At 36.7% G+C, this 13,704-nt stretch overlaps 1 protein-coding gene across 1 annotated transcript; it reads right to left on the minus strand.

Moving 5' to 3' along the window:
* Nucleotides 1-1,034: 1,034 nt before the first annotated feature.
* On the minus strand, nt 1,035-12,046 carry krt1-c5 (keratin, type 1, gene c5). The gene is made up of 9 exons (XM_041998390.1): nt 11,632-12,046; nt 10,711-11,109; nt 10,343-10,425; nt 9,298-9,454; nt 5,852-6,016; nt 5,610-5,735; nt 3,402-3,619; nt 3,020-3,048; nt 1,035-1,858 (listed from the first exon to the last, which is right to left on the minus strand). Exons 2-9 carry the CDS (start codon nt 11,101-11,103, stop codon nt 1,743-1,745), a joined length of 1,287 nt encoding a protein of 428 aa, XP_041854324.1. The 5' UTR covers nt 11,104-11,109; nt 11,632-12,046; the 3' UTR covers nt 1,035-1,742.
* Nucleotides 12,047-13,704: the final 1,658 nt, after the last annotated feature.

Here is a 13,704-nt window from a genome sequence, read left to right on the forward strand (position 1 = left end):
ACAGTCAGAAATGTATTCTGAAACCACTTCAGCCTTGTTTCACGTTATGTGTCAGGTCACAGTGGAGATTAAACCCAGATATTTCCACTTTGGAGCAGATGGAGCAGACCATCATATGTATCACTGACAAAAAACGTTGGAAATAATGTAAATTTGGTGTAAAGGGCTATATTTTGTTTTAAAGAAAAACGTTTTCCTTGTGCTCTAATGCATTGTTTTAAAGCATGTTTGAGAAACCAGAAAAAACCAGTTTGCTGTTTTCTTTCACTTAGAGGGGCTTCCAGCAAGCTGTTCTATTGTAAATGGTTTATTTTTGAAGGGCTGCATGGTTTGTCCTCTCTGAAGAGAGCATTAAGCACGTCTACTGGAGATACTGTTAGGTTCCTGATCTCTTTGAGCAAGGAGGTGCTCACTTAATCCAAGTAAAGCTCACCTGGTTTAGGTCCTTTCTTTGGTTTTTCCCTTAATACAGTTTAATTATAGGAGGCATGAACTGCAAGAATCTACACATATGGACGTCTACATTTACGTCCACCTATACATTTTCTCATTGTAATTGTGAGTTATTGAGTGTTGTCCTCTAAAAGTGACTATACAGTAACGTAACCACACAAACACAACACCTCTGAGAAACTTCTCAGTGACTAAATGCTCCAGTGATCAGATATAAAGGACAAAGTCGCTGAAATCCCCAAATGACAGCATGACTGCACACTAAGCGCTTTGTTCGCTCAACCATTAAGTTTCATGGGGCATTTTTTTAAAAAATGGCTTCACAATATAAATGATCTGGATCCTGAAAGTCGACACCTTGAAATCTCCTCCTAACGTCTCAGAGAGCTGAAACCTCTGGCATCATTTTTAAGTGTTGTTTGACTTTATGGGCTTTGTTTGGGTGACAGCATCACAGTGACCCATATTAATAAATTTTACCTGAAGCACAACATGAATTTATTGTGATCTTTATTTATTTTTATTTTGTTTTGTCTCAGCATAAAAAGTATGTTAAACATTTGTTTTCAGTACACCTAAACTCTCAGAGACACACTCTCCCAGCAGGCTGTTACCCGACACTGTTGCATACAGGTCAGCTGGTTCTGCCCATTTGGTGCAGAATCTTATTTCCTTTTGTGTCCCTCCCATTTTCTGTTTGAGCTCAAAACTAACCAGAAGTCACATTTTAAACACTTCATTCCTTTATTGACCTTATAAAGCAGCTTTTAATGTTCCATTTGTGACAAAAAGATACTTCAACTGGGATTTTACACCAAACTTTCACACAAATGAAGCCAAAGCTCTAAACTTCTTGATATGAACTGAATACAACAAAGACAAATATAAGTGAATTTCAATTACTTTGACCATGGAAATGAAAGCAGACTTGACAGGTTAATTTCTTTTCTTAAATCGAATGACAGTGGGACATTTCAGAAAATGTTTTAATTGGATATAACTTTTTTTTCATTTAAAGAATAATGACTTGTTAAAAACTTCATGGACTCCTTTGAAAAGAAATATAAAATCACAACCTTGTACTGAAGTCAAAGTAAAAATATTGAAATTTTCATAATGAAGTAGAATAAATGGATAATATCTTTTAGACAAGGCTTCAATCTTCATTTTCATTTTCAGATATTACAAACTTTTTGACACGAAGACATGCAGAGAAATAAACTAGAAAACATGTGGATGTAGTCAGCAGGCACTTTGGATTCATGGCACATTTGATGATTGATCTCCGCTCATTTTTTATGCTCCTCGATCTGCTCCACCTCACTGGACTCGTCGACCACCTTGCCATTGATCATGGTCTGAGTGACGACTTTTACAATCTTCCTGGTCCTTACCTCGGGGTCTTCTGTAATTCAGAAGAAAACCAGGGTTAGACAAGCTGTTATAAAACTCCCATTTATCCTGCATTAAACACAGGAAGAATAGAAACACTGAGGTTTTGAAGCTGCATGTAATCTAATGTTTGGGAGGTTTTGACCAACTAATTCAGATGGAAAAAGTGGGTCACTGATTGATTTTTTAATGGTTTCTGTAGCGATCAATTAAGCCTAGAAACACACTCCTGACTGCCTTACACCTTTTGTCCACTGGGGTAAAAAAATAGTTTAACTGTTATCTAAAACATATTAAAAATGATCAATCAAATCTTGTTATACCTTTAGTCTTACACGAATGAGGAGTAATGGAGAGTATTAACTTAATGCCTGCGACTACTACGACACTTTTGGCCTTTGTTCATTTTTATTTCGTTTTATCCAACTAATTTATTGCATTTGCTTTTATTCACTCATATTTATGTAATCATTTTCATATTGTTTTGTTTTTTATTTATTTTAATCTATTAGTTGTTATTGATATTAAATTTTACTTAATTTTATTCCAGTCTTTTTATTTTTATTTTTTCTCAGATTTTTTTCCTGTATTCGTTTATTTTCTATAATAATTTAGTTTAATGTGTGGAATTTGTACTTATTGTATAGTATTGATAATAAAATGAAGCGGGCAAGGTTAAATAACACCATTATTTTTAGACCATTTGATGAATAAAAAGCATCTTAATGGCAAAAGATTTCATTTGGCATCAAAATTACTCCAACAGACAACATGAGGGCTAAACATGTTCTCACTTAAGAAGGTCATGGTCATTTCTTCTAGAAATACAAGTCAATATGCATTTATTCAAGCTCTTATGATTACATATAAAACATTTTTAAAAGAACCCCAGAAACTGTCAGATGGCACTTTTTAGTATTGCTACAGGACAACAGCAGCATGAGACCTCAGCACAAACTTTCTCTTGATCTGATGAATATACTTGTGTGACTCCTACACAGGATCTAATCAAACTGGAAGATAGCTGGTTTCCTTTTTAATGTTTTGTTATTATATTTATTTATTTATTTTTACATCTTGCAATATTTGCCACCAAAATTGAGAATAAACTAAGTGAGCTCCTTATGAAGAATCCTTGAAACAGCTATCTGTTAGAGAAAATAATCTGACTTACTTTTAGGAGGTGGAGGTACGTCTTTCACCCTGTAAAACAAAATGACACAAGATGTAATTATTGCAATCAGTAAAAGGAATTGAAAGTTTAGCTTTTTTTGTGTTTAGTTTCTGTATAAAAATGATTTGGAATATAAGATGATAAGAGAATCTTTAATTTAAAGCACAGACATGAGATTGTTAATTAAAACCTGCTAATATATCCCAAAATGTGACACTATTCCTTTATATAAAGTGCAAATGAACAAATTGCCCATGCAGCAGAATGAGAGAGAAGGAATCAATGATGTGTTGGTGCTACTGAAAGATTTTTAAAAACATGCTGTTAGAGAACTGTAAACTAAAAAGTGAGTTTAATTCTGGTTTTCTCAGCCCTCCCGTACATTTCCTCCCCTTCCAGCAGCCTCCTGTAAGTGGCGATCTCCATCTCCAGGTTCTGCTTGACGCGCAGCAGCTGCTCATAATCGGTCTTGTTGCGTTGCATGTCCAAACGCAGCTGAGACAGCTCGTCCTCCAGCTGCGTCAGAGTGGCCTGAAGACGGTCCATCTCCACAGAGTACTTGTGTCCTGTTTCTCCCAGATTTCCCTCCAAAACGCTCACCTGTCAGCATAACAAACAAGTAGGCTAGTGACCAGCAGCCATCCCAGTTTTACAAGCTTAATTTCAACATCAAGTTCTGTTTTTCTAGGACAGCTTGTTGCCATTATGACAAGGACAATGAACTTTAGGGATAGCTGATATGACTGCTGTTGTAAATAATCTAATCATGGCCTTTTTGGGACTAATTTTTCATGATCTTGCAGATATTGTCACAGAAACAGCTGCTCCGGTAACCACTGGTAAGACTTCTGGATCACCTGACACTGTTCATACACTACATAAAAAGCATCATGATGGTCAGACAAAGCAAACACCATTTTAATTGCCTACAGTGTTGCTGTATAACAGGAATAGCAAACTTGTTTGAGTTCAGGGGCCACATTCAATCTTCAGTGGTCCGTACCACTAAAATAACAGCATAGTAACCCATAAACAAATTTTTCCCATAATGAACTATTCTTGTAGAAAACAACCTAAAATTACTTGAGAAAAATAAGTGAAAAAAAGCAATATTTTATCTTAGTTACACATTTACATATTTTTTTTTATTTAATTCAATGTTATAATAGATATTTTATATATAAAAATATACAAAAACTAAATTTATAATTTAATATGTAATATATTACATATATATTAATATATATACATTTTTTAGTTTTTATTTAATTTGTTTTAAAACTTTTAATATATAAAATGATTTTCAATTATAAGTTTGATCACAACATATATATTAATGTCAGATATAAAAAATATATTGTGACATATTTTTATTTGATTGTTTTCCTATTAATTTATTTGGGTTTCTTTTTATTTATTTACATGTTTTATTTATTTTACATATTTACATAATTACTTATTTACGTGCGCACCCACCTCAGCTGGTCGAGGCAGATAGCTGCCCTTCCTGGATCAGGTTTTTGTCAAAGGTTTTTTCTTCCTGTTAAAGGGGAGTTTTTCCTTTCCACTATCACCCCTTGCATGCTCAGGATGGGGAGTTGGATCAAAGTCAAGCTTCAGTGCAATCTGTTGGTTTTCCTTTCCTTGACTAGGTTAGTATTTATTAAAAATTGGCTCAAGTTGATTTGTGTGTAAAGTGCCCTGAGATGACACTGCTGTGAAGGGGCACAAATAAATCTGAATTTAACTGAACTCACAGGATCACAATGGAGCCACAAAATAAAAAAAATATATCTAAAAATACAGAATTTCACATTAAGATCACAGTAACTTTTCAAGACCTAAAAGTTATTCTTAGTATACTTACATGTACATTTCCACATTTATGTCAATCACCTGAACTGAACTTCATAAAACAAACTCAAATCAGATCCATTTAGCAAGAACGATGTAAAAGATAGTACAAGTTATCCCCTTGCCTTGGAAATGTTTTGGATTTAAACATAACAAAAAAAACCTTGTGGAAAAATTAGGAATAACAGTTAGTTTTGTTAAAAAAAAGTACTTATTGTCTTCTATGTCATTTTCATATTCATCAGATTCATTCCATGGGTCTGATTGGACCCTCTGATGGGCCAGTTTTCCCTGTTTGAGCTCATCCATTCAGTCATCATCACCACTGTCAGCATAATAATATCTCTCGATTCAATATTGTGAGCTTGCTATCAGGTTGGGTAAACATCTGAGAGCTATATGTGCTTCTATAGTTTGCTGTTTGATCTGCACTCACACGAGACTCTGACAAAACATTTGCTTGTTTTTGTCTATGTCTTGACAAACTGATTGATTATGGGAGTTTAGTGAAATTGCTGTGTACATTGTATCTATACAGCAGCTCTTTGTGGACACAGTTAGCAGCTGTTTTCCACTGTCTCGACATGTCTGCAGTGAAGAAGAGGCAGTGAGGTTGGGGTTGAAGTGGAGGAGTGGTTGTTAATGAACCATCAAAGAAGCTTTCTAATTACAATGCATCATAGAAGCTTCATTGCTGAGTAGCTCGTTGAGAAACATGCTGTAAGCTGGGTTCTACCTGCTTGCGAAGACTGTCGAGCTCGACCTCCAGAGCCTGAAGCAAACGCCTCCTCTCACTGAGATCGCTCTGGGCACAACGCAGTGCTTCGTTGCTTTCCTTGACCTCAGACTGAACTGCCTCTAACTGTGGACATGCATCAGAACAACATCATGTGTCATGAAAAGCGTGTACTCAATGCCAGAGCAAACAAGAAATTAAAGGTTTATATTAGGGAAGAATGCCAGGTGTTTAATGTTGACCTTCTTGAGGTACCAGGCCTCGGCTTCCTCCTTGTTCTTACGAGTGATGCCCTCATACTGGACCCTCAGCTCAGCCATTATGGCCCCCAGGTCAGGCCCCTGAGCTGCATCCACCTCCACGTTCACCTGCTCGTTGGCCAGACGAGCCTTCAAGGAGCTTATCTCCTGTAATGATAGAAAGAGCAGAAAACAAACAAAATTATCAATACACCATCTTCCTAAAGTTAGTGGTTAAAATCCTGGTTATAATCAAGATTTATTGTCACAGTAGCTGCTGACATCTGATTATAACAGCATCTCACAGGTCCACTTGAGCTATCATTAGTCTAAAAACACCACAACTACATGAGAGTGTGTGAGATGCTGAACATGGATTTAAAGATGACTAAGGCTGACTTTTTTTAGATGAATACTGTTAAATTGCCACTTTTCAGTGCATTTATCTTCTACCTCTGCAGTGACAGCAGAGGTATAGTTGCACAGACATGACTATTATGAAAACAATAGATCTTTGATTTCCAACAAAGGTGAGAATAGCTGAACTCCCACTTCAAGCCAACTAAAATGATAACTGATGCTAGCAGGTTTTATCAGCCACGTCACTAGTTAACACAGACAGGTCCATTAGTTTTATAAGTAGTCACATAAAATAATTTTAATTGGTTTTTCTATAATACTTGATCTATTCTGGGTGACATGACATCTGTTTTTTTGGTGTTTTCAAAGGCCAAAATCTACAGTCTTCACTGTGTGAAAAGAATTAGACCTGAAGTAAAAAGAAACGAGGGCTCAGCAGTCTCAATTGCATAAATAAATGGTAAATGGGTTGTATTTATAAAGTGCTTTTACTGTACCTGGAATGATACATCATACATCACATTCACTTATTCACACACTGATGGCAGAAGGAGCCATGCAAGGTGCTCACCACGACTCATCAGGAGCAATTTGGGGTTTGGTGTCTTGCTCAGGGACACCCCGACATGAGCTTGACAGGCCGAGGCAACACTCAGACTACAAGATGACCACTCTACCCACTGAGCCACGCCGCCCCATAAAATTGAAACTGAAGTCAGCGTAGATGTGATGGCCGCCTAGGCCACCACACACATTGAGTCTGGTCTGGTAACCTTTATCCTTATTTCAGTTAATTCAAAATACACTTTATCTGTAATACTTATCATTCCTTTATATTCCACATTTTTATTAGCAAGTTTGGCAGGGTGGTTGACTAACTGGGTGCACTCATTTAGTTGAATTATTTTTGTCACGTTGTTAATTTGGTTTGCTTTCAGTTAATATGTGTTTTCTTTGAGTTGCCAGTTCCTGGGGAAGCTGTGTGTGGGAGACCCAAGCCAGCTAAGGAAATGAGTCCCAGCTGATGTGGATCTCCTTTGACGAGGCTGCAGCCTAATTGAACTCTTCCATTCAACAAGAGAATAACGGGAGAGGGGTTTAGGTTTTCTATTGTTTTGTATTACTTTATTTGTTCTTTAAAAGACTTTTTCTTAAAGAAACCTCCTGTGCTCTCTTCATCCTTGGCCTCGGTCCCTCACAGTAGATTTACTACAACACTGACTGTTTTCTCATAAACAGTTGACTCACTTAGCTGCTCTGCCAGTATAAACAAAGAGGTGTACTATCCTCAGAAAAAAACAGTATGCAGCACGCCATACAAACCGTTTGTAAATTGGGTAATAAAATACAATAAATAAAAAAAAAAGAAATCACTTTCTTTGAAGCAGACTTTTGCGATTCTTGATGGGGAAGAGGAAAATGTGTTTCTTTAAAACTGCAGAACAAAGCACCGACTTCAGCACGTCTAATTTATGCTTTATGTGGAACATTGAAGTGAAAAAGACTGAGGTCAGAGGCTGTGACTTCTCAAGCGTTTGTAGTGCAGTCCAGAGGTATGCAAACTGTGCAAACATGGACAGGTTTAATTAATCTTTAATTATTAATAATTAATATTATTTTGAGTTATTGTTTCTTATATTGTTGGAAGCTAACACATCAGTATAATCTTACATCACATAGATAATTTAGTTATATTAATGTTCTAAGGGGCTTGGAAGTTATACAGTATTGGTTATCCAACCTCCTTTGTTTTGCCATACAAGCTGTTCATTTTATTATTCAGAAAAAAAGGGAGTAAAACTTTATGACCCACACTTTCCTGTTGACATTGTTCACTTTGTCTCTTTATGGGAAATTTAACAAATAAATCTATTTGTAAATAAGATATGGTCTGAAAAATTTTATGTGTATCTGCTAAGCTGAGTTTACAATGTTACTGTTAAATGTTTGTTAATGTGCTTTTTAGTGATTGCTTACAGCTAACTTATGATGCACCCATGGTCAACACCTAGTTTCCTGCTCAGAAACAAAATGGAACAAAGCTGTGTCACTGTTAGATAAAACTTTCCTGATGTCAAAATATAGGTCAGCTTTTGTAGTGCTGTTATGATGTTGATGTTTTACTGTTTTTACAGAAAACATGCAAATTTGTAGAAGCAAATAGCCCTCTGGTGTTATATGAGAACTAAAAACATGCATATGTCACTAAACATTGATCTCTGTGTGTTAACTAATAATAGATGCTGCAAAAGATTACATCACAGGATGTTTATTCATGACTGAAGACTCCTTTAATAACAATTAAAAAACATATGGATATAGTCCTCCTATCAGTTTAAACCTCATACATATTAATCAAGATATTGCTTATTAATTTAATTTACTTATAAATATGAAGGCGACTCCATCGAATAACAGTTCTGGTTTTCCTCTGTAAATATCTTCATTAGTTATTGTCTTGAGTTGACTAAATGCTGTTCTAAAAGTAATATAGACAATTGTTTTGTTTATATTCAACTTATGTTGTGTTACAATTCCTGTTCACACATCTTGCAATAAAAATAAAAGAGAATTTTTTTGATTACTTCAGTATACAGTACAAATTGTGTGATAAAAACAAGTCACATGCTACATCCTGGTCACCACACCTGGCTGTCTAAACACACACACACACAAGCGTGTGCACACACACGCACCCACACACACACACGCACGCACACACACAGACACACGCACACACACACACACACACACACACAGTCTCTGAGGCTGCACTGACTCCGGTTGCTGTGTTATCGTTCTATCTTGAAGCACTGTGGTCGAAGACAAAGGGTGTGTCCGTACACATACTGTAATATTATCACTTCTCAGATACTGAACAGTGTTTAGCCTTGAGGTATGACTGAATGAGAAAACACCGCCACAGTTTTGGGTTGTTAACATCTTGTTCTGAATGAATTATATTTGGCTGCAGGAAACTGGCTTTCATATGACTAAAAAAGCAATTTCTTATCTTTTCAAGTTGACACACGGCATCTTTACCAAATAAATTCTGTTTGGCTTCACTTTTAAAGAGATTAGGCTCTTACCTCATCGTGATTCTTCTTGAGGAAGTACAACTCCTCCTTCAGGCTGTCCAGATCTCCACGCAGGGTGGCAATGATCTGGTCGTGGTCCGACTTTGCTCTCCTCAGAGCCTGACAGTCCCTCTCTACCGACTGGCACAAGGTGGCCTCCGCCTCCCATCTGCAGAGAAACACAAAAAGAGGACGTGAGGCTACTAGAAGACATGAAATAATTAAATTAATTTATATGGTTTCAATTTATAAAACTGAGTAATATTTCATCCTAAAGAGAGGATTTTTGTGAGGAATCACTTTTATGGCTTAAAGTACAAGAATCAATACCACACTGTCAAAATGCTTTAATATAAAATATTTCTGTTTACTGTGCAGAAAATGCTGCGTTAAAAAGGAAGTACTGTTATTTTTGGTCAAGTTGAAGATGTTTTAAACAGCTTGAAGTACAGATTTGAAGTTTAATTCATCACAAAATATCCTATTTATGTGTTTAAAAGCTAACTTCATGAAATCCTGCCTTTCAGGTGAATGAAATAGAGTGAGGAGATTGTAAGAATGTCTTTTTTAAGTACAAAGCTAAAATCCTGAAGTAGATGTATTTAGTTATGTGGACATGAAAGATGCAAAGTCACATGTGAAAACTACCATGCAACCTCATACAAGAATCTATTATGTAAAGTCAACATGCACTTTGCTGCTAATATAATTTGTCACTGTCAATGGATGCAACTCTCTTTCACATCAGACCACCGAACATACCATCAACACTTTGTGAAAAGCACCAGCAGTGGGTGTTTCCTGACTTTACCATCATTCACTCAGCCTCCCCATGCCAACCGTGGGCTCTCTGGAGACGTATGATGTCTTCCTGACCTACACAATCTATCACATCCCTCACAAACTGATGTCTCAGTTGTCCGGTGCCTCTCATCAGCTTAAGAATGAGGCTGTTATTTCGCAGCCTGACAGAAAGGTCATTTATTCACATTGCTCTGCAGTCTGGCACTCCTGTGCGAACACTCACAAGACGGTAAAAGAAAAGTGTGACACTAACTTGACCCTGAAATCATCAGCTGCCAGCTTGGCATTATCAATCTCCAGCATGATCCGGGCATTCTCCAGGGTCTTCTTTCTCACCTGTGTATGAAAACATGATGCACATTTAGTTCAGATTGTATTAATGTGCATTTTTTTTCTCATACCGATTTGCTTAAGTGTAGTTTTGATACCTTAAGAGGAAAAATTTTAAAGGTTAATTTCCACTCAGAAGACGTTTGTACATCCTAATATAACAACAGGTATGCAGACAACAATAGTTATACAAGAATGTTTTTAAAAGTGTTAATAACATTTCAATATTATGTCTTCATGAAGTAATCAACTTCTCTTTCCATAAAAATCACTGCAGTCTGAGTTTCTGACCTCTTGCCCGATGGCATGTGCCTGTGCCATCATCCCCTCAATGTCATGCCCCTTTGGAGTTTTCTCCAGCATGAGCTGCTTAATCTTCACCTCCAGCTCAGCGTTGGACCTCTCCAGGGTTCGCACCTTGTCCAGGTAGTTAGCCAGCCTGTCATTCAAGCCCTGCATTGTCTCTTTCTCATTGGAACCAAGGCCATTGACGGAGAGGCTGGAGCCCAGCATGTTGAGGCCGTTGCCCACAGAAAGGGAGCGGGACATAGACAGAGGACTGACAGTGGACAGAGGGGAGACGGGAGGCTTGGAGCGGAGGCTGCGCCCACTGTCCCTAACAGACATGCTGGAGAAGGAGGGCTGACGCACCGAGTAGCTGCGTACAGAGTGGGTGGAGGCCATCGTCCGCTGCAGAAGATTCAGACAACCTTTGGTTAATTGGTGCACACATCAAGTTGAATGCATGTGTAGTTTGTGTTCAAGAAAAAGACAAAAACACAGAGCTGTGAAGAGGCAAAAAAAAAAAGTTTTTGAAACAGTTTAGTCATTTTTTAGTAGCTATTTGTTTTACCTCTCTTGTCAAACTTTGTGTGGTTTTTGCAACAGTACCTCCGTGCACATCTCTGTAAGCTCTTTGTTCAACTCTTTTGCATTCCTCTTTAGAATTTTTTCCTCTTTGTAGGCATTTAGTTTGCTTCCCATGACATACTACTGAAATACACAAGCACCTGGCAACACAAGCCCGCTGACAAAACTACTAAATGTGTCTGATGGTCTTTAATATAACGGTTCATAATTATTCTTTCTCATTACTTTTTTATGGGGAAATGTAAAAGATTTAAAGACATTATGATATTCACATTTCCATGATTATATTAAAAGGTTATTTGATAAGTAAGAACAAAAGACAAAGTTTAAACGCAAGCTTACATGCAGCTCAGTTGTTCAGTCAGTCTATCTTTGTCCTGTCCGTCAGGTTTTTGCCTTTGATGGTGAGACTTACTGTTGCTTCACCAGCTCTCACAGGTAAGTCCTGCTGTAGAGGCATGACTGTCCTAGTTAGGGAGGAGTCAGTAAATGTCCAATCCCTCGGCACCAAAGAGGAGGATGAAACATGACACCTCTTGAGAGAAGTGAAAAAATAATTCAGATACACATGTAGCAGTTCAGCATCTCCATTTATGTCAAATTTTATTCAGTTCAGGACATATAAGAGCCTAGAGTAATGTGCTGTTTTATTTGTTCAGTTAAACCTTGTTTATGTTGTAGATTTGATCAAATGTAAGAGTAATACTTCAGTCGCCACTGCCGTGTTCTACAACAAAGGTATATTATTCCTGTACAGTACACAAACTGGCTTTCAGGGCTATTTTTGACTCATATCTCCAAACAATGGCAACCACCTCCTAAGGTTTTCCTCTGACCTGATTGGTGAAACCGGTGAGGCTCACAGGCAGCAAAACAGGGACCTGGCTGTTTCTACTGTGTATTGAAGGTGGACACAATGCATTCATGGTGATATGAAAAGCCGGCTTCACCTGAGGACGGCCCGGCGGGTTGGAGAGTAATGGTAGGAAACAGGAACAATGGAGAGACAGAGTGAAAAGAAAGTGAAGACCCCTGAGAAATGCACAGAGAAATGTAGGGCGTAGGTGGGTCTGGCTGAACTGGAAACCTGGCTCATATTTGCTCTCTCTCACATACACACAGCATCTCTCAGTTCTGTGGGGATCTTACTGTGCATAAGTCTGGATTCATCTGCAGATTATTATCCAAAGAAGATTAGATTACTCACTGACTTGGTTTAGTTTCATGTTTTATATATCGCATTTCACTCCATTTGACTCCACCCAGCAAAACCCTGCAGTGGTTTCACTCTGAGCAGTGCAAAAATTTATTCAGTTTCTTTTTGTGCTGTTTGTAGTCCCAAAATTACACTTACGTGCCTCGATAGGGACAGAGAAAATAACATTAACATCATACCTCGGTCCATTTCTGTTTACAAAGACACTGAGTCAACAAAATATAAATAAAATAAAATAAAGAAAAAAAGATATAATAAAATAAATAAATGCATTCAAGATTTGCTTTAAAAATCATAGTAAGAACAGAAGATATTTTGTCAAATTAAAAATAAAATTAAATCACTTTATAATTCTTCATACTGTTATTGTATCTGTAATGGATTATGATTCTCACATAAACTGTAACCTTGATCCTTACGGCCAACATGTCAGGATGTTGCATGGATACATCGCCACCATGTGGATAAAACATGTATCGCATCAGCAAATATCAAATACTGAACAAAATATGTAATAAACAACAAGAATACGATATATCAATGTAAGTGTGATCTAAAAAGATACATATCAAGAAGCAAGTTTGTACTTTTAAAAAATGAACATGTAGCACTCACTCACCCACTGCTCAAGTGTACAAATGAAACGTGGTACAAGAAACATGAAAATAGGGAGCAAAAAGATCTGTGGGCTGGAATGTAACCAAAGATTTTCAAACAAAATTTCCCACACTGATACCTTAATCGATAGATTCATTGTATTCACCAAATTATCTCTAAAATATTCCTGAAATGTCTAGTTATAATTATTATACTCTGAACTTAAAAGTCAAAATTAGACACAGTATTTCATCAGTACCAGATTCACACCACAAAGTCAGTGATAAGTAAACTCCTCATAATCCTTGGAAATCAATATAAATGAGACAAATTTGTACAGTAAAAACACTGTATAAAAATATCAAAGGTTGCAACACAATAAAAGTTTCATTATAGGAAAATGACAAATGTAGATAGAAAATGTTAAACTTCATTTACTTCATTAAGAATATTTACATAAACAAAATTAGCCAAATAATCGGGTTTTATTAATACCAAAGCAAAACAAAAAGAAGTTATGGATATTAAAAATTTATGGATACACTTTGTATTTTATTCCTTCTTAGTTTTGTTGGTGTTCAATAATCTTGGATATTTAACTA

The sequence above is a fragment of the Melanotaenia boesemani genome, chromosome 11 (genome assembly GCF_017639745.1).
Source record: "Melanotaenia boesemani isolate fMelBoe1 chromosome 11, fMelBoe1.pri, whole genome shotgun sequence".
Lineage (NCBI taxonomy): Eukaryota > Metazoa > Chordata > Actinopteri > Atheriniformes > Melanotaeniidae > Melanotaenia > Melanotaenia boesemani.